Here is a 21161-nt window from a genome sequence, read left to right on the forward strand (position 1 = left end):
TCAGCTGCTCATCCTCTTCGAGCAGACCAACATGGATACTCTGCTTCTCATCCACTTCCTTTTTCAGACTTTCAGTACGCCTTGAAATTCCAACACTTGGGGTTCAAGCCTATCGATGATTCTCTTGAAGTGGACCACTTGGTTATAAGCAGTAATCAACTTTTCATCCTTTGCAGCAGAATGAAGCTCAGAAACGACATGTTTAAGATCTTGAATCTAAGGTATGTGACATCCAATCTCATTTTCTGCACTTTCATGCTTAACTTGGATCGCGTCAAGATCTCTTGGCAAGCAGTCTCAAGCTGCAAAGAAGTGGGGGCAGAATATTAGACCCCTTCAAAGCAACGAGCTCAGAATATGCCATAGTATTTGTCATCTCCTTAGCAACCTTGCTATATATGCATCATAGCAAGCAGAGCAGTCATTCTATATTGGGTCGTATGCTTCGCAAATGAGCTTGGGCAAACAACCTTTCTGACGCCATCAACAAACTTGGCACAAGCGTCCATGTTTTCAAGAGACCTGGTTTCAAAAGCACATAGATCTTAGCAGCCTCCCCAGAAGCAGGCTTAGTGGATTTCTCTTAGCTGCCTACGCGAGCAGTCTCCTTATTCCCAGCAGGCGAATTAGTCTCAACAGCATAAGGAATGGGCCTTGGCGCCACTTTAGCAGCAGAGTCCACCTTATCGCTCTTCATAATAGCAAGCCTCTCCAAAGGTGAACCGGACTTAGCTCCCAACAAATTTCTTGGTACAAAATTTGGCATTAGGGGCATACAGGACCTTTATGCCGAACAATCTTATCAGCAATCGTACGAGCCATTCTTAACATGGCAGGCGCCACATGCTCATATCTAGCAGCCTCATTTTTCATCCCCTTGGAAAAAGTCAAGTCAATCACAAGCTTGGAGGCAGTCGGCGAACCCACGCGAGCAGCAAAAAAAGTCTTTGGTTTTTTCTCAGCCGGCATCTCTTGAGCAGGCAGGGAAAATCCCTTTTCCCACCTTCACTTGCAACAGGATCCACAACAGTAATTGGGCGAGCCAATGCATCCGCCTTGATCCTATTCACCTCCTCTTTTAGGAGCTGCCCACGTTTCTCCTGACGAAGAGAGTTAAAGTAGCCAACGCCATTTGTGGTTCCTAGCAGGGAAGTTCAACTCAATATTCCAGTAGCTCATGAGGCCCGCAACCTCTTCATTTCTCTCAATCACCGGCCTAGCTCGCGTCATGTCCAAAAGCCTAAAAGGACATGAGCCATGTGACTCGCCTAGTACTGCGTCCCAGCGCCACAATCCGCGGCCCCAGCCACACAAGCTGCCCTTGGTTCTAGCCAAGTCGAGCAGCTTAAAGCAGTGGTCCCTGCTACAATACCTCCTCGGCCCATGCCGAGCCGACTCTTGGCCCATGTCAGCCAATATGCTGCATCACCCCGACGGCTGCCTCGCGGTAGCACCATCCAAGAAGAAAACAAGGAAAATTAATTTTTTTCTTACCTCAGTGTGGCACGAAGAAGACGAAGAGGAAAAAAATACGTGGACTTTTGGACAAAAGAGGACAAAAATACCCTTGAGGCATACTGAGATTCCTACGCGCGAGCAACGGGCAATCATCTTTCAACCAAGTCAAAAGTGCCCAAAATAGGTAACAATTTAAAGCCTATTTTATCAAATCCTTTCTATAAGGTAATTCCCAAAATCTAATTTATTCTATATGTTTTATATTCCATTATTTAGCTAATAAATTAGCTAAATAATATATTCCTTTCATATTTCCTAAAATTGATTAATTAAGGGATTAATTACCTAATCAATCCCTTAATTATCAATTAAACCACCACATTATAACCAAAAAACATACCAAAGGCCGATTACCCACTAGGGCCGGCCATGCCTTTTATTTCTTGCTTTTTGCTACCATTTTCTTTCCCTTTTATGACATTCAAATAGCTAGTTAATTAGGTTATTATTATTTGCCAATTAACTAGCCAATTATTTCCATAACTCCCCAAAATAACTAGCCCATTATCTCCATAACCCCCCAAAATAAATCATACTTGGCCTAAAGGCCGGCCACACCCTTCCTCTCCTATATATTGGTTCCCATTTTCACCAAACACTAAGTCCAATTCTCTTACAAAAAATCTCAAATGCTCTAAACACTATTTCTCTCTAAAATTCTAACTTTGGCATCAGAGGTTCTTCGGCCAAAGCCCACCCCATTCATCGTGGGCGCGCAAGGCTTTTGGCCTTAACCTAAGTTGCTAGTTGTTTTGTAGGTGCAAAATCGTCCAAGATCGAGGAGGAAGAAATTTGCATCCTCACTGATAAAGTCCTAATTTTTCCTGATATCATTGAATCGTTTAGTTGTAGCGTGATTAATGTCTTTAGTGAGAAGATATAAAATTGTAGAATTTGCAAAATATTGATTGAACACACGATCCACAAACAACAAAAGCGCATTTGTTAGAATAGAATAATAACGAACCCAAAACAAAACTAATGAGAATAATATTGTCAACTCTCAGGTAATTGCTTACCAAAAGCATAGAAGATGTTGTAGATTGACATTTTGTCACAAAGAGATGCATGTTTGTAGGCTAATTATTATGCGTGAATCAAAATTATTGTCTTAAAGATAAAAGCTAATTTTAGTAAAACTTTGATATCTCTAGTAAAGCATCTGTTAAATTTGCCTTAAACGAACAATACATACATAAAAGATGGGAATATCTAAAATAAGGTTATGTTGTTAATAACAAAAATGAAATTTAAGAAACAAATTGAGGTTAAATTGGTGAACTTGTTTGTCAACCCTGTGGCAAGCATAAAATGAAGAAGTATTTGCTTCTCATGGTGAAATCGCTATAAAACCTTGATCGTATTTTCCTGCATTTAATCATGAAATTGTATGAAAAGTAGGGTAAATTACATTGCAATGTCATACCCCAACTTATGAATTCGTTGCAATGTCAGATTTCCATTGAATTTTCTATCAATTTAACTATTAAATGATGATCTGCCAATAATGGGACCCACTCATAATTTAAAAATTAAATAAGTGAAGAATTTTTTATCTGAAAAAATTAAAATTATTAAAAACCCTATCTCTCCTCGTGTCTCTCTTGTCACTTCTTGATGACCGTCTGCGGCGAGTCCTCTATCATGGAAGCCACATGAACTCGAGATCGGGCTACCGTATGAGCTTTCCGCTGGCGATTTTTGGACCTGGCAATGATCGAGACTTTCTCAATCCTCGTATATCCGTCGTCAAGGTTCTAAAGATTGGTAAGGGAGCTCTCGAGTGCGTCGTGAAAATCTAAAGTGGCGTAATCACCATCGCCATTGTTGATGTGGTTGCCATTGCTGGTGGCATCAAGGGCGCTAGGGATTTTGGAGTAGTGGAAGGCATCGTTCTAGGGAGGGAGGAGGAACTCGATGAAGTCGGGGGATGAGATCTTTTCAGCGAGGTAGTATGCGCGTCTTCTCTATTTCCTTCTCTCCTTCGTCTGCGCGTATTCTCCACCGATGCCCAGAAATCATTTTACCCATAACATCATAAGTTTAAATTAAAAATGAAATCTTAATTTTCTCCGGTAAAGAAATAGTCTAGTGTTTTGGTCCAGTCCAATGGCTATGAAATTTTCATGGGATTTGAATCCCACTTCGGGAACTTGTAAATCTATTGGGATTTTAAGGGTTTGTAAATTTTGATTTGTGAGATTTGGGAATCACGGCTTGTAATTGCTGGATCCACATTCACTGCACGGTTTTGGGATCAAAAATCGGGCCTGCACTCTTTTGTGATTTTTCGACTTGGGTTTTGAATTTTTTTTTTCTGAAAAAAAATTATGTGCTTTGGTTTGTTTGGTTGCTTGGAAAATGTGGGAGGGGGTTAACGGAGGATTGGGGATGAAGGGGGAGAGATGGTTGCGGCTGAGAGAGTTGTTTTTTAATTGATTTTAATTGTAAATAAAAAAATTAATAATTTTTTATTAATTAATTTTTGGGTTAATCTCTGTTTACTACCATGAAGGTTTCGTGGTTTTCAACATTTGGTACATGAAGTTTTTTTCGTCCCAGAGTCATACCTCAAGTCTTAATTTTGGGACAGTTTCATACATCCGTTAACTTTTCCGTTAAAACTTATGTTAATTGATGACGTGATGCTCACGTGGACAATAACTGAGCATCACATGTCAATATGGGCCCACTTTAATATTAAAAAATACAAAAAAAACATTTGTACCCACCTTCTCCCCCGCACCCACTCCTCCCTTCTCTCTTCTACAACCCACACCCATTCCCTCCCTTCTTCTGCACCTGCACCTGCACCACCCTCCCTTACCAATTTCAATTTCAATTCAATGCACCATTCAACCAATTACAGTGATTGAAACCCAAAAAAAATTAGAAATCGATGTGATTAAAAAACCCTAACCCTAAAGCCCACTTCAATTTTCCTCAATTAGATCAAAGTAAAGAAAGCATTGTGTGTGTGTGATCTCGGTACCTGGAGTCCTGGAGCTTGGCAGTGGACTTCTTCTCGACACCGAGAACAATGGTCAAAAAAAAAAACAAAAAAACAAACCCAGAATCCCCTCCATCCGCCACCCCCTACTCGACATTTTCTGCATCTCTGTACCTCCTAGATCGCCATGGCCATGGCGTCGTGGTTCTCTCACCTCCGTCGTTCCTCACATCATTTCTTCTTCACCTCATCCGCCCTCCAAACCTCCATGTCCACCATGCTGACAAAGCTAACCACCAGATACAAAACAGAGGAGGGTGATTTCTGATAAAATCTGTGAAACGCCATGATGGCTTTCTTCCTGACAGCCTCATCGGAGAGACATCATTTAAGGGTTTCAATCTTGAAGAAGACGATGCGCTACTCCTCCACCTTGGATCGAGCTTCGTTGATGGACTTGACAAGGTCAATGAACTCCTTGGATCGGCCGAAGCCGCCCTGTGAGCCCCCGGCCGATGGTCTTGAGTTGTTCCATTGATGATTGAGGGTTTGAATGTTAGGGTTTTGGATGGAGAATTGGGGGTATAAATTTGGGGGAATTAATTAGTGAATTTCCATTGCATGAAGAAATAGAGGGAGAGGTTTTGGGGGAGAAGGGGGTACTCGGGTGGAGGGATGAGGAAGAGGAGGAGGAGGAGGAGAAGAAGAAGAAGAAGAAAAAATCCACGTCACCTTTAAAGAGAAGAAATAAAGAAAAAAAAATCCATGTCACCTCTGAAGAGAAGAAATAAAGAAAAAAAATTCCACGTGGACCCTTAATGACATGTGGCGCCCAGTCATTATCCACATGAGTGCCACATCATCACTTAACGAGAGACTTAACAGTTTGACTAACGGATGTATGATATTATCCCAAAATTAAGACTTGATGTATGACTCTGGGACAAAAAAAACTTCATGTACCAAATGTTGAAAACCATGAAACTTCAGGGTAGTAAATAAAAATTAACGCTTAATTTTTTATTCCAATTGTCAAAGGAGTGGGCTCTGCTCCTACCACGTCATCATTTAACAATCAAAATTGACAAAAAATTTAACGGAGATCTAATATTGCAACGAATTCATAAGTTGAGGTATGACATTGCAATGTTTAAAACATGAGGTATGAGATTGTAGTTTGATCCATAGTTGAGGTAATTTTGTGTAATTTATCCTAAAAAGTATTAGCATTGTTTTGTTGGTAGACATATTTTTTCAAGTGTAAAATGTACCAAAAAAATGAAATTTAGTGACTCATCTAAAAGATTAGAATAGTATTTGACCAAATGGCCAAATTAGTGAAACATGACATATTTATGAGAGTTGGTGTTGAGTAAAACTTGGAGAAATATGTAATGAGGTTCTATCTAACAGGAAATATTAAATGATTATAGAAATGGTAACATATATATGCATGAAATCAGGAATTAACCAGCGATTTTGTGCAAAGAAGATTATGAAATATGAAAAACTTAAAGTAAGGATAACTCACAGAAAAGTAACATTATCAAGCAAAACCAAGCTCTCGTGATCGTACCATCATCCTGTAAATTATATAATAAAAAAAAGAAATACAAAATCAAGCAAAACCCAATTTGCTAATCGGATTAAAAAGCTACAAAATGCTGGGAATTTTACAAACCAGGACAAAATTGTCGCCCAGATCCTTGAAGTTCTCGAGGACTTTGGACTTTGCCGGGTTGGAAAGGGCAGTTTCTCAGACCAGAATGTAGGTGGGTGGCCGGCTTTAGCACTGGCCTCGACGATGAACTTTCTGGTGCCGCCAATGAAGAGGATATTGGAATTGGATGCCATTGGGAATGAGATTGAGGGGAATCAAAATGGGATGAGTCGGAGAGAGAAAGCGGGTGATTCAATTCGAAGTGGTGCACAAATGAAGAGGTGGAGGGTCGGTAAGGAGGAGCTTGAGCTCCTTCTGCAGATGGAGGTTGAGAGCAATGGAAAAAGAAGAGATTCATCCCTTTCAGATATCAATCTCTTTTAGAAAGTGGCAGCACCACGCCATCTCTCTTAAAACGTGGTAGCAATTTTAGAGGAGATATATTTGAACGCACGCAGGACTGGAGAGTTGGAGTGGCATCCACCATCAACGCGTGGATAAAACGGGCATACATGAAATAACAAAAAATAAGAGAAAAAACAGAAAAACACTGCAAGGACATAATAGGAATTAACTTGTAAGTTTGAGTTTAAGTATATATATAATTTTAGTAATTCTACTATAGTGATCTTGCCCTTGCAATTAATTAGTGGATTAGTCACTCTATCACCTGAACCAATTCACTAATATTGATTGCTTTTAAGCCATATATCCAACAGATCCGATCATTTACTATTCATATTTTAATTCGTAGATTATCATCGCAAAAATTAATTAAAATTCAAAATCATATTACCACTTAATTAGAAGGCAATCATTTTAGTGTTTTTTTTCAAGAATTGTATTTACTTATTTTTTCATCACAATTGGATATTCTAATGATTTTGGATTTTATTTTATCTTTTGTAAGAATGATATATGAATGATGAATTAAAATATAAATTGTTTGCATCGTTGAAAGGTGTTACGAAATGTACACTACAAAGTATCCTCAAACAAGCTTATTTGAAAAATCCCTCAACCTAAGGGGACTATATATACATACATAAATTGGCTTCTAGCATATAACCAACTCTCTAGGCTCTAGCACTACAAAAATTAAACCCACTAAGCATCTCCAATACAGATCCTAAATAGAGTCTTACAATCATATATTCCTAAAACAAAGGGACAAAAGGCTTCTAATAATTTGGAATAGAAGTCTTTAAAATATCTCAAGATATAGGGATTCGCCGGACACCTTAAAGAAACCCATAAATATGAGGACTACATTATAAGGACTCAAAGAGTGGTCCCATGTTGATTTTGAGTGGGAAATAAACCCACTCACGCAGTGCCGGATCTAAAGAGGAACCTGGGAGGTCCCAGGATCCCTCAGAGACCCTAAATTGTGCTTTGAAGTTTTCTAGGGACCCCTTGTACTTGAATATGATGGCCAGTGCAGGCTGCAGCGGCGGCATCTTCTTGAAAAAGACGACTGCGAGAAGAAAGGAATTTTTTTTTTTCTGTTTTAAGACTCGGCCTATAAAGCTCGTTTAGGACAATTGTTTGGTTTTGTTCGATTTTTTCTGTTTGTTTGTGGGCCTAGTATTTTGCTTAGGCTTTTGGTAAGATGGTTGGCGTGTTGCTTGTTTTCAAGGCCCACTTTTTCTTCGTGTTACATTTTTGGGTCTGTAACTAATGAATTTTACCTTTGTATAATAAAAAAAGTGAAAAAAAAAAATCCAAACCCCCCAACATATACCCCCCAATTCTGTGGAGAGGACATTTTTCATTATAATTTTTTTTTATATTTATTATTGGGATCCTCCGAGTCTAAAATCCTGGATCCGCCATTGCACTCACATGAGAATATTGCATACCTTTTATTTTTTAGGAAAACTAATGAAAAGTCCAAAAAAAACTTTAGTTTTAATGAAAAATGACAAATAAAGTTGTAGTGAATAGTATTAAGAAAAGATAAAAATGTGGTTTTTCGTTAAAAATGAACTGTACCGGGAATATTTTGTTAAAACTCCCTTGTTTTTTTCTTGCTTTTTGAACCCACCCATGTCGTGTGGGCATGTTGTTTCTCTTTCTGTATTTTTTTTTTTTTGCAACTTCTCCTTTTCTTTTTCATAGGTTTTTTTATCAACGGCTACAATACTTCAAAGAAATGAACATAACATTTTAGTCATTGTATTTAGGGATTATACTATAAGAACTCTACTATTGAAGACAATATTCCTTTAGGGACACATAAATTTCCTTTTAAGTTCCTAAATGAGTCCTTAAAAGTGGTGGGAGTCTCCCATTGGAGATGCTCTATGTACTTTAAAACTTTTTTTTGTTTTTTTTTCCCTTTTTTTGAGATTTCACATGTGTCTTGTTTTGCTTATAAACTACAGGTGTCATGATGAGTTACAATCTACGGAAGCAACTAATATTGCACATATGTTGGATAGTGATTAACGTGAGATTGGGATGGAGCTACTCGTTGGTACCTTGCATTGGCTTGAAGCTACCCATTGGGGCGCTTATTTTGATTATGTTTCAAACATGATCGACATGGAACAAGACACACTCATTATGTTTTCATTAAACACATTTTGAATAAGCAACTAAGTTACTTTTGATCAGCGTAGGAGTACTCAAATTATGATACGTTGCGTTATTCTTATCCTACATGAAAAACAGTTCAATTGGAGAATGTGGCAGTCTTTCAAAACAATTGATCAAAATGGCAAATGAAGGAACCACAAAGTCGAACAATTGTTCTTGTTTTTGGTCCAGATCCCAGAACAAAACCAAAAACAAAACTATGACGGTGTCCGTACTCCACGGTCCATTGACTAGAGGGGCGAATGTGAAAATATAAAGTACGAGCATAATGAAAATCACAGAAGTCTATGGGGTGTAAGTATAAATAATATAGAGTAAAGGGGAGGAAACAAGAAGACAAAAAAACCATTTCTGACTTTCCTCTCCTCTCCTCTCCTCTCGTGCTTAGCCTCATTTTTCGTTTATTTTCTCTCTCTACTCTCTCTACTCTCTCTCTCTCTCTCTCTTCCCTCTCCTTGTTTCTCTCTTTCCGGTGACAGTAGGGCTTCTTCTATCTTACGCTTTCGCACTCGTGTTTTCTCCGCGGCGCACGTTAACCACGCCGTTCTCTATCTTGCGCTCCCGGAGGTAAGCTCCTTATCCTACTCCCCCTTTGTCTTTCCATTTGATCTCCTTAAATTCCGTCACTGAGAAAACCTAATCGGACAATAATTGCCCTTTAATTGGGGTTGTTTACATGCATTACGAGTTAATTAGTTTAATTAATCGAGCAATTATGTGATGATTAATGTTTTGATCGATCAGGGTTAGGGAGAGACGCTCTAGGGTTTGGGTTCCGATTAAAATAAATCATTTTTCTGTGAGATCCGTCGAAGGGGAACAGAATTTGATTCGATATTTTGGGCGGGCGGGAGCAGAAAGCTAGGGTTAGGGTTTTTGATGCGTTGGCAGATATCAGAGCCGGCTAATTTGATCGTAGTGTGGGTCGGACGCGTGAGATGGCTAATCCCGGAGTCGGGGCCAAGTTTGTATCTGTGAATCTGAACAAATCATATGGGCAGCCTTCTCACCATCATCGCCATCCACCGCACCATAGCCCTTACGGGTCGAACAGGGGGAGGCCAGCTAGTCATGGCAGCGGAGGAATGGTGGTCCTTTCGAGGCCTCGCAGTGCGAACAAAGCTGTTGGGTCGAAGCTTTCTGTTCCACCCCCCTTGAATCTGCCTTCATTGCGCAAAGAGCATGAGAGATTTGATTCGTTGGGCTCAGGTGGTGGTCCCGCTGGTGGAGGGGCTGCAGGTAGTGGGGCGAGGCCTACTTCGTCTGGTGTGGGGTGGACAAAGCCTACTGCTGTTGCTTTGCAAGAGAAAGAAGTGGATGGTGATCATGGAGGAGCTGAGGCAAATGACCAGACTTTGCATGGTGTTGATGGGGTGAGTAGAGGGAACAGTGTGGGGAGCAGTGTTTATATGCCACCTTCAGCTCGGCCTGGTTCGGTGGGACCTCTCCCTATTCCTGCTCCAACATTTCAACCGGCAGAGAAAGCACTGCTGTTGAGGGGTGAAGATTTCCCTTCTTTGCAGGCTGCTTTGCCTTCTTTGTCAAGGCCTTCACAAAAGCAAAAGGAGGGTTTGAATCAGAAACAGATGCAAGCTGTCCGTGATGAATTGTTGAATGAGCAGAGGGATAGTACTCATTCTAGTTTGCTTGTTGACATGCGGCCTCAATTGCAGACTTCTCGTCGTAGTGTACAGAATGAGAATGGCAGTGAATGTAAGGGTTTGGGTGGTGATCGAGCATCAGAGCAAGTAAGGAAGCAGGATGAGTATTTTCCAGGTCCACTACCACTAGTTCGGTTGAACCCAAGATCAGATTGGGCGGATGATGAGCGTGATACAAGTCATGGTTTTGCAGATCGGGGCAGAGATCATGGGTTCTCAAAAACTGAAGCTTGTTGGGATAGAGATTTTGATATGCCCAGAATAAGTGTTCTACCACTCAAGCCAGTTCACAACTCTTTGGAGAGATGGGGTCTGCATGACAATGAAGCTGGAAAGGTTTCTACCAGCGAAGTCCCAAAGGTGGACTCATACAGCAGAGATGCAGGAACACCTAGTAGAGAAGGAAGGGAAGGGAACTCATGGAGAAATACCACATTTCCAAAAGATGGAAATAGTGGTCAAGTTGGAAATGACCGAAATGTTTTTGATGCAAGGGCTTCGAGTTTATACAGAGAAACAAGCAAGGATAGTAAGTATAGTCTGACATCTGTTCAAGAAAATGCTCAAGATAATTTTGTAAGGAGGGATGGGTATAGACAAGGAGGTAGACAGCCTTGGAACAATTCTACAGACTCATATACAAGCAGAGGGCCTGAATGGAATAAACGTGACCGGTATGGCAGTGAACAACAAAATAGATACAGAGGTGATGCTTTACAGAATAGCTCAGTGTCCAAACCCTACACTGCAGGTGGTAAAGGGCTTCCCATCAATGATCCACTGCTTAATTTTGGAAGGGAGAAGCACCCATTTTCAAAGAGTGAAAAACCTTATGTAGAGGATCCTTACATGAAAGACTTTGGAGGTACTGGTTTTGACAGCCGGGATCCCTTCTCTGCCAGTCTTTTTGGAGTGGTTAAGAAGAAGAAAGATGTGGTTAAACAAACTGATTTCCATGACCCTGTTAGGGAATCTTTTGAGGCTGAACTTGAGAGAGTTCAGAAAATGCAAGAACAGGAGCGACAGAGGATCATTGAGGAACAAGAAAGAGCTTTGGAGCTAGCTCGAAGAGAAGAAGAGGAGAGAATGCGGATGGCTAGGGAACAAGAAGAAAGGCAGAGAAAGATGGAAGAAGAAGCTAGGGAAGCAGCGTGGAGAGCAGAACAAGAACAACTTGATGCCATGCGAAGAGCTGAAGAGCAGAGATTAGCTAGGGAAGAGGAGAAACAGAGGTTGTTTTTGGAGGAAGAAAGGAGGAAGCATGCTGCTAAGCAGAAGCTTTTAGAATTGGAGGAAAGGATTGCGAAGAGGAGGGCTGAAACAGGAAAGACTGGTGGTAATTCTGTGGCTGATGCAGATGAGAAAATGTCTAGGATGGAGAAAGAAAAAGATGTCTCCAGGGCAGCAGACATGGGTGACTGGGAGGATGGTGAAAGAATGGTGGAGAGGATCACAGCCTCGGCATCTTCTGATTCAAGTTTGAACAGGTCCTTTGAGATGGGTTCTAGGTCTCATTATTCTAGAGATAGTTCTCCTTTTGTGGACAGGGGAAAGTCCGTTAATTCCTGGAGAAGAGATGTATATGAGAATGGGAACAGCTCAAGCTTACTTCTGCAAGACCAGGATTTTGGCCATCATAGTCCCAGACGAGATTCATCTGTTGGTGGGAGAGCTCCTTTAAGGAAAGAGTTCTATGGAGGCAGTGGATTCATGTCTTCTAGGACTTACCACAAAGGGGGGATTGCTGAACCTCACATGGATGATATCACTCATTTAGGGGGGCAGAGGTGGCACCTTTCTGGCAATGGGGATCATTATAGCAGAAACATGGAGATTGAGTCTGAATTCCATGATAACCTTGTTGAAAAGTTTAGTGATGTTGGATGGGGGCAGGGGCGTGTCCATGGCAATCCTTATTCTCCTTACCCTGAACAGTTGTATCCAAATTCTGATGCAGATGGGCCCTATTCCTTTGGTAGGTCACGGTATTCCATGAGGCAGCCTCGTGTTCTTCCACCGCCATCACTAGCTTCCATGCACAAATCCTCCTACAGGAATGAAGTTGAGCGTCCTGGCCCCTCAGCTTTTCTAGACAATGAGATACAGTACAATCAAGCAGGTAGAGGTGAACCTACCATGCAGACAAGGCATGATACTAATCGTCCTGAGAATATTGGACAACCTGAAATAATTAATGTCAAACAAGAAAACACGGGGAGTGAGAATCGTAAACTGGACAGTATCACCAGCCCAAGGTGTGACTCACAATCATCTCTTTCTGTGTCTAGCCCCCCTAGTTCTCCAACTCATCTTTCTCATGATGACTTGGATGAGTCTCGAGATTCTTCAGTGTTATCTGCCCCAGGAGACAGCAAAGAGGTCCCCTTATCTGGGCCGGAGAGTGAACCTCTTGTATTACCTACCAATCCTGGACAAGAGAATGTGATGAATGCTTCTAGTTCTATCTCAACTGGTGATGATGAAGAATGGGCTGTTGAGAACAATGAGCATCTTCAGGAGCAAGAAGAATATGATGAAGATGAAGATGGATACGAGGAGGAAGATGAAGTGCATGAAGTAGATGATGAGAATATTGATCTAACCCAGGAGTTCGACGACATGCATTTAGAGGAGAAAGGATCCCCTGACATGGACAATTTGGTCCTAGGCTTCAATGAAGGTGTTGAAGTTGGAATGCCAAATGATGAGTTTGAGAGAAGTTCAAGGAATGATGAAGGTACATTTGTGGTACCTAAGGTTTCATCTGGAACTGTTGAAGAACAGGGGTCATTTGATGGAATTCGTGCTGATGAACTGACCCTTCAACCTATGGATGGGTCCAACCAAGTGAATGTAGGTAGTTCTTCCAGATTGGTCCAAGAAACTGAGAAGGCAATGCAGAATTTAGTTATCCAGCCTAGTAATGTCTCTCATATGTCAGCTGAAACTGAACGTGAACATGTGGATGCTTCTAGTACTTCTGGGCTATCTTCTCAGCATCCAGTTACATCTTCGGTTAGCTTTACCTCCCATTTGTTGTCCAGTCAAGCTGCCAAGCCTACAGTATCTTCTGTTCCGAATCAGACAGAGGGACCTGTTAAGCTTCAGTTTGGGCTGTTTTCCGGTCCATCTCTGATACCATCTCCGGTCCCAGCTATACAAATTGGTTCTATACAGATGCCTCTTCCTCTGCATCCTCAGGTTGGTCCGTCTCTCGCCCACATGCACCCGTCACAGCCACTCTTCCAGTTTGGTCAGCTAAGGTATACATCTCCTATCTCCCAGGGAGTACTGCCAATGGGTCCTCAATCAGTGTCTTTTGTTCAGCCCAATCTCCCATCCGGTTTTTCATTGAATCAGAGCCCAGGAGGCCCTCTGCCTATTCAAACTGGCCCAAGAACTTATCAAATTACTAAAAATGATGCTACGTTGAGTTCAGTGAATAATAATCAACCTGGAGTTACTTCGAGGCTTTTGGGTGCATCTCAAGAGAATGTATCAGAAAAGATAAATTCAATGCCCACTGGAGGAACTGCTGAAACCTCTGTCATGGTGCAACGGGGACCAGCAGTATCCCGTATTAGCGATAGCAGTTCAAGATCTGAGTCTTTTGAGGGGGAAGACCAGAGAAACAATAACTCGGTTGGGAAAAACTTCAGTGGTTTTCTTGGTACTCGGGAATCTCAAGGTCAGGCTCAAACTGGAGCAGCGCCATCTCAGTTAATTATCAAAGACAAAGATTTTAGTGGGCCAAGGGCCCATGGCCCAACATCTGGTGGCAGAGGAAGAAAATATGTGGTTACAGTTAAGAATTCTGGCTCTAGATCATTTCCAGTTGCTGAGCCTACCCATTTAGAATCTAGTGGGTTTCAGAGGAGACCTCGACGCAATATGCAGCGAACTGAGTTTCGAGTTAGAGGAAGTGCTGATAAGAGGCAATATACAGGGTCTGTATCTTCCAACCACGTTGGACTGGACGAGAAATATGTCTCTGGAAGGGGTTTTGGGCCTTCTGTAAGAAGTGAGCCTAGGAGGGTTGTTATGTCAAATAAACCATCAAAACAGATGTTAGATTCAGAGGGCTTGAGCCCAGGTCCACTTAATTCACTAGAAATAGATTCTGGGAGCAAGGCTGAAAAGGGAGCTGGAAAAGATGCTTTGACAAGGAGTCAGAATGTCCTGCAATCTGGAGAGGGAAATCTTAAAAGAAATATTCATTCTGAAGAAGATGTGTATGCTCATTTGCAAAGTGGCTTTGTGCGTGTCTTTGAGCAACCTGGCATAGAGGCTCCTAGTGATGAAGATGATTTCATTGAAGTGAGATCAAAGAGGCAAATGCTGAATGATCGGCGTGAACAGAGAGAAAAAGAAATCAAGGCAAAGTCTCGGGCCTCAAAGGTTGGAATGCATGTAATTTCATTTTGTATTTTGCCTTTCGTTGATTTAAATAGTGTTGCTTATTTTCTTTTATGTGCCCATTTTATCAGGTTCCACGAAAACCTCATTCTACTTCAAAAAGTAGTACTGCCTCTGCCAACTCAGGTAAAAATTATGCAGTGGCAAATGGAGAAGCAGGAAACAGCAGTCACTCTGATTTCGTTGCCTCTGAGGGACGTGGATTGGTTAATATGGAAGTATCAGCTGGTCTTAACACTAATGTAGTGTCTCAACCGTTGGCTCCAATTGGCACTCCTGCTGTAAAAAGTGATGCCCAGGCTGATATTAGATCCCACACAATCAGGTATTTGCTCGTTTTGAATAAACATTTAAACCCAATAACTTAATACATAGATTTCTAATCATTCTTTTTATCAACAGGTCACTGAACACAAGCTCCCTTCCTGTAGTATCAGGTAGTGAGAAAAATCTTGGGCGCAGCTCAATTGTTGACGACAACAGTAAGGTTCTGGACAATGTTCAAGCATCTTTGGATGCATGGGGTAATTCGCGGATCAATCAACAGGTGTGCAAAACAATTATGTTGTAAATCTTGGCCTTTTGTTTTACCATAGGTTTTTTATTTTTGTTCTGAATAGATTCTGTAAGGTTACTGTGTTCTTTTTTGTTGGTTTCTTCACTGTGTTGCTTCAGTGACATGCATTGGGTGCTTTTATTTGCACCCCAGCATATTTTTTTGTGTTATACAAATGAGTTGTTCACTGTTCTCGTTCTTCTTATGGTTTAATTTTCCTCATTTGTGTTCCATTATTGCTCCTTTTTTGGCACGCACACACACACACATCTCTTGGTTGTACCGATGAAGCAACATATTACTGCAGCGTGTTTCCCTTTTTTTCTTTTTCCCCTTCTGTATACTGCCCAGAGTGCAATTGATTGACTTCATCCAGCAGGTTATATCCTTGACACAGACCCAACTTGATGAGGCTATGAAGCCTGGGCAATTTGGCTCTCATGGTTCTGTTGGAGAAATTACTAGCTCAGTTTGTGAATCCAGCATGCCATCTTCATCAATCTTGACAAAGGAGAAGCCATTTTCTTCTGCTGCAAATCCAATCAATTCCCTGCTTGCTGGCGAGAAAATCCAATTTGGTGAGCATGCTAAAAATCTCGAGAGTTTGCTAAAAGTTGCAGTCATCATTTTTCTGATCATTTATCCTTCTATATTCAGGTGCTGTCACGTCTCCAACAATACTTCCTCCTAGTAGCCGCTCTATTTCACATGGAATTGGTCCACCAGGACCATCTCGGTCTGACATGCAACTATCCCACAATCTTTCTGCAGATGAAAATGATTGTGGTCTTCTCTTTGAGAAAGAGAAACACACGGCTGAGTCTTGTGTTCATTTGGAAGATTGTGAATCAGAAGCTGAAGCAGCTGCTTCAGCTGTTGCTGTTGCAGCCATCAGCAGTGATGAAATTGGTGGGAATAGTTTGGGTGCTTGCTCTGGTTCGGTTGCAGATATTGATGGGATAACAGCAGGTGAATACTTATTTTTCTGGTATAGTGACACACATTCCTTTTCTCCTTATAATGTTTATTATCTTATTAGAATTATTTTTAATCTCTGGTAGCTGGAGCCGGTGATCAGAAATTTGCCAGTCAATCAAGGGCCAAACAGTCTCTAAGTGTGTCCCTTCCAGCGGATTTATCTTTGGAGACCCCACCAATCTCATTAAGGCCACCTTTACCAGGTCAGAATAATTTCATTATAACCAATTTTGTTTTGACTGCCCTTCCTAAGAATGTTCAAGGTGCTGATATAGATGGGATTATAGCAGGTGTGAATGGATTTTTTGTTTTAGTATTGAGTGTTGCCTTATATTTAATGATTCTTCTCATACTAGGGTTTTTAATCTTTAGTAGGTGGAGCTGGTGATCAACAATTAGCCAGTCAATCGAGGGCTGAAGAGTCCCTCAGTGTATCCCTTCCAGCAGATCTATCTGTTGAGACCCCACCAATTTCGTTATGGCCACCCTTACCGAGTCCTCAGAATTCTTCAGGCCAAATGCTTCCACATTTTCCTGGTGGCCCACCTTCCCATTTTCCCTTTTATGAGATGAATCCCATGATGGGGGGTCCTGTTTTTGCTTTTGGACCACATGAGGAGTCTGCATCTACTACCCAAGCACAATCGCAAAAGACTAGTGCACCAGTTTCAGCGCCACTTGGAACTTGGCAGCAATGCCATTCCGGGGTAGATTCATTCTATGGTCCTCCTGCGGGTTTTACTGGTCCTTTTATCAGTCCAGCTGGAGGCATACCAGGTGTTCAAGGCCCTCCACACATGGTTGTCTATAACCATTTTGCGCCTGTAGGACAATTTGGACAAGTTGGCTTGAGTTTCATGGGTACTGCTTATATTCCATCAGGAAAGCAGCCTGATTGGAAGCACAACCCTGCATCTTCCTCCATGGGTGCTGGCGAGGGGGAGATGAACAGTATAAATATGGTTTCTGCACAGCGCAACCCTACCAACATGCCTGCTCCGATCCAGCATTTGGCCCCTGGGTCACCACTACTTCCCATGGCTTCACCATTGGCCATGTTTGACGTTTCTCCTTTCCAGGTAAAATTTCAATATGTTGACCTAATATATACCCCCTCCTGCTTAGTGGTTTTTAGGTTTTGCAACATAGTTGGCTTTGGGGAGAGTTCTCTCTAAAGAGAGTGGGAAGGGGAATGCTTTGAGTGGTAGATTTTATTCCTATTAGAATTTGTTAAATTTTCAATGTATTTCTATTTGGTTGCGAGCAGTTACCATACTCTTCTTTCTGGAATAACCCAACTAACAAGTTTGCAAAAATTGTTGTCCCCAGCCTTCTGATATGTCAGTTCAAGCACGGTGGCCCCATGTTCCTGCATCATCTCTTCAGTCTGTTCCTCTATCAATGCCAATGCAGCAACAGGCAGATGGTATGCTTCCTTCTAAATTTAGCCATGGTCCTACTGACCAATCATTGCCAGCCAACAGGTTCCCTGAGTCGCGGACTTCTACATCCTTTGACAGCAGTCGTAGTTTTCCTGTAGCGACTGAAGCCACTTCCACCCGATTTCCAGATGAACTGGGTTTAGTAGACCCTACAAGCTCCGGCAGCACTGGGGCTTCAACACAGAATGCTGTCACTAAGAGTTCATCTGTGAGTAGCACCATAGATAATGCCAAGACTGATGTTGATCAGAATCTCAGTACCAGTTCTAGTGGACATAACGCAAGTTCTAACGCCAAGTCACAGTCTTCTATGAACAAGAGTAATATCCCTAACCAGCACTATGGCCATTCATCATATTATCAGAGAGGTGGTGGATCGCAGAAAAATAGTTCAGGCGGTGACTGGTCCCACCGAAGAATGGGGTACCAAGGAAGGAATCAGTCTCTGGGTGCTGAAAAGAGCTTCCCAGCTACTACTAAGATGAAGCAAATATACGTGGCTAAACAGACCTCAAGTGGGAGTTCAACAGCCTCGTGAGGAGCCACATAAAATTAGTTGCCGCTTGCTGGGTTCAAGAAAATGACTGCAGGTTGAAACAGTGGTTCAGGAATAAAAGATTTTTGGTTTCTTTTTTTCGCAGCATCTGTTGCACCGGTGGGTGCGGTGTCTAGTATTTAGATTGAGATTTTGTTGAGAGAGATGTAGGTGCTAGGGTATGCTGGTTTTCCCAACGAAGGTTTGCAAAAACTGGCAGCACGCAGGTGATATGATGGGAAATTTTGGGCCTGCCTGGTGCTGCTTTAGAGGCAAAAGGGGACGATTTTGAAGTACTAGTTCTTGTTGACAAGGCAACTTTGTGATATTATTTTCAGTTGTGGTCCGTCGATCGGGTTTCGTTGTTTGAAATCTTTGTTGGCTGCAAACCGAAGTGTCAATTTATTGGAGAATTTGATGTAGTAAAAAACAAACACTGTTATAATCCAGGTAAAATTCTTTTTGCAATTCTGGTAAATGATAGATGTGGCCTCCTAGGGATGTGTTTTCCCTCCTCGTCGAATTCACTTTATGTATATATGTAATTTAGATTGTGATCAACGATTCTTGCTTCTGCGGTTGGATTTGGAGTAGGCATTCGCTAAATTTCACACTTCGTGACGAGTTTAGTCGTTAAAAACAAATGACGGAGAGCTGTCGTTCAAACGACTCTGTCCATCATTAGTCGCACATGCGCATATAATAATAAAGGCATGTAGTAGTGGAGCTTGTATTCTAATTACGTGGTGAGTGTTGTAGATGTGATGTCTCACGAGTAGCCTTAGCCCTAGTGTCGTAGGCTCTCTTTTTGGTCACAATCAAGTTGTTGTCTTTGTTCAAACTCGTCACCGCATCGTTCGTAGTTCAAACCCACCTCGAACACCTCCGATTCCGCAGCATTTGCAGCTCCTGGCGCTCCTCCATTCCCAGCTTCCAAAGTTCCAATCCCCCCAGATTCCCTATTCCGCTCTCCCAAGGGCCCACTGCCTTCCTCTCCCAAACCACCGTCTACCTCGTCCGCCCCGACCCGGGTCCAAATTCAAGTCCAAAACCTTCCGCGTCATCATCTTCAACCTCTTCATCCAAGGGTTGGCTGCTGAAGCTGGAAGAGTCTTCTGGTTGGCTTCTGAAGCTGGAAGACTCACTGCAGTCGGATTTCGGCTGAGGGTTTTCTATTAGGACTATTGAAATTACACAAAACTCCTCAATAACGGGTTTCGTGAGTTCATCCAAAATGATCCGTTATTTAACGGGTTGGCCCGTTAACCACCCATTCTGTTTATCACTATTCTGAATACTAATTTTTCCGTACCATGTCGATGTCGGACTGAAAATGTCAAGTCTACCGTACAGTAACATAATATTCCCATGCCATTTCGGACTTTGACCATTAATTTGACTCTCAATTTATTTATTTTTATTTATAAAAATTAAAATTTCAAGTGTTTAACCAAAAGAAAATTTTCAAAATTTCAAGTGGCTCGACACCAAACTGTCACGCCAAGCAAAAAACAGGCACAAACACTAGTTCATGGACAACCATGCCATTAAGTCATCATCTTCACCATCTCGGAGCAAGCCATTGTCCCACAACAAGAACTGGTCATCCTCCTCATGACCAACGCTGCTCTTCGCCGTCGCCACCGCCCCCAGTTCCATATTCTCCGGCTGAGTCGCCTGGTTGAGTTTGACCTGATCAACCTTCTCCTCCTCATTCTCCATGACCTCAATTTCGCTAATATTCTTTTGCTTTTGCTTATTAATTAATCCTGGATTAATACTGGCATTAGCACTAGTTCCACTACTAGAACTGTCGTTAGTCGTGACAATGTGACCTCCCGGGTCCGATGGGAAATTGAGCTTTGCCTTATTTCCGCGGAACTCGACGGCGGCCTTGTCGTAAGCCCTGGCCGCGTCCTCCGCCGTCTCGAACGTCCCTAGCCACATCCTCTTCGCCCGTCGTGGGTCTCGAATCTCCGCCGCCCATTTCCCCCACGGCCTCTGCCTGACGCCCCTGTACTTGTTCTTGCTCTTCCTCGTAGTTGGCGCATTCATCCCGACAAACCCGGTTCCCAAGCTCAGTTGCTGGTTCCTGTTTTGATTCGGCAACGATGGCGGGAAGTAGTTGCACCCCAGACACCCTGGTATCCCGCACACCCGACACGTGTCCCCGTCTAGTAAGAAGGCCAGCCTGCCCTGGTCCTGTTGTGCTGGTTGGCCCGCCGCCGACTGGGTGCCGCTCGTCGAGACGGATGACATGGCATTGTAGACGGCAGGCATTGGCTGCGGGTGCTGAGGGGTGGGCCCGCTGATGCTTCCACCGGAGATTACGTGCTTGAGGGCGGAGACCATGATGCAGTGCTCCTGCTCCTTCTGTATCCTATTCGCATGGAAGGGCATTTTGGTCCGAAACTCTTCGCTCCACGGATATTAAAAAAGAAAACATGAAAAATCGAGAGAAAAATCTTTCAATTTCTTCGGAAGAACACCGAGGAAAGCGGGGAGAGAGAGAGAGACTCGGTTTTATAGGCGGACCGAAGAGAGAGAGAGGAGTGTCGGGACCCACGGCTCAGCCCGGTTCACACCGTTTCAACACGCTATGGGGGTTTCCGGGAGGGGTTTGCCCATTCAGATGGGTAGGCGGGGCCCACTGGTTGTCCAGCTCGAGTTTACACCGCCAAGTAGATATGCTGAGTTTATCGCTGGCGTCACTAAAATGGTGTTGGCGTGGCACAACAAATGTTTGACAGCGCAGCCTTTCTCATGCGAGTTTCCGCTTTCGCTTCAGTGAGAGCTTGCCACATGCACTCAACGGAGATAAAAAGTCTTTTTTTGGAGTTTTCC

At 42.5% G+C, this 21161-nt stretch overlaps 2 protein-coding genes and 1 long non-coding RNA gene across 4 annotated transcripts; 1 reads left to right on the plus strand and 2 right to left on the minus strand.

Moving 5' to 3' along the window:
- Positions 1–2643: 2643 nt before the first annotated feature.
- Positions 2644–6636, minus strand: LOC103401373 (uncharacterized). The gene is made up of 3 exons (XR_523890.4): positions 6150–6636; positions 6000–6051; positions 2644–2886 (listed from the first exon to the last, which is right to left on the minus strand). It is a non-coding gene; the product is annotated as an uncharacterized lncRNA (long non-coding RNA).
- A 2468-nt stretch (positions 6637–9104) lies between these two features.
- LOC103401372 (uncharacterized) lies at positions 9105–18785 on the plus strand. Of its 2 annotated transcripts, none has more exons than XM_008340088.4 (9): positions 9105–9296; positions 9474–14788; positions 14878–15131; positions 15209–15353; positions 15742–15940; positions 16020–16331; positions 16424–16543; positions 16713–17419; positions 17670–18785. In XM_008340088.4, exons 2-9 carry the CDS (start codon positions 9668–9670, stop codon positions 18318–18320), a joined length of 7509 nt encoding a protein of 2502 aa, XP_008338310.3. In that variant the 5' UTR covers positions 9105–9296; positions 9474–9667; the 3' UTR covers positions 18321–18785. The 2 variants fall into 2 exon arrangements, with proteins under 2 accessions (XP_008338310.3, XP_008338311.3); XM_008340089.4 differs by having other exon boundaries at positions 16716–17419.
- A 926-nt stretch (positions 18786–19711) lies between these two features.
- LOC103416010 (ethylene-responsive transcription factor ERF109-like) lies at positions 19712–20817 on the minus strand. Its single transcript, XM_008354284.4, has one exon. It carries the CDS (start codon positions 20715–20717, stop codon positions 19842–19844), a length of 876 nt encoding a protein of 291 aa, XP_008352506.3. The 5' UTR covers positions 20718–20817; the 3' UTR covers positions 19712–19841.
- Positions 20818–21161: the final 344 nt, after the last annotated feature.

This window comes from Malus domestica, chromosome 15 (assembly GCF_042453785.1).
Source record: "Malus domestica chromosome 15, GDT2T_hap1".
Taxonomy (NCBI): domain Eukaryota; kingdom Viridiplantae; phylum Streptophyta; class Magnoliopsida; order Rosales; family Rosaceae; genus Malus; species Malus domestica.

Bases quoted from the DNA above. Each gene is read 5' to 3' on its own strand.
- LOC103401372 (XM_008340088.4), top strand. From the start codon at position 9,668: ATGGCTAATCCCGGAGTCGGGGCCAAGTTTGTATCTGTGAATCTGAAC. The intron at 15,354-15,741 runs GTGTGCAAAACA...TTCATCCAGCAG, and splicing joins ATTCGCGGATCAATCAACAG to GTTATATCCTTGACACAGAC. The intron at 16,544-16,712 runs GTCAGAATAATT...TTTAATCTTTAG, and splicing joins ATTAAGGCCACCTTTACCAG to TAGGTGGAGCTGGTGATCAA.
- LOC103416010 (XM_008354284.4), bottom strand. From the start codon at position 20,717: ATGCCCTTCCATGCGAATAGGATACAGAAGGAGCAGGAGCACTGCATC.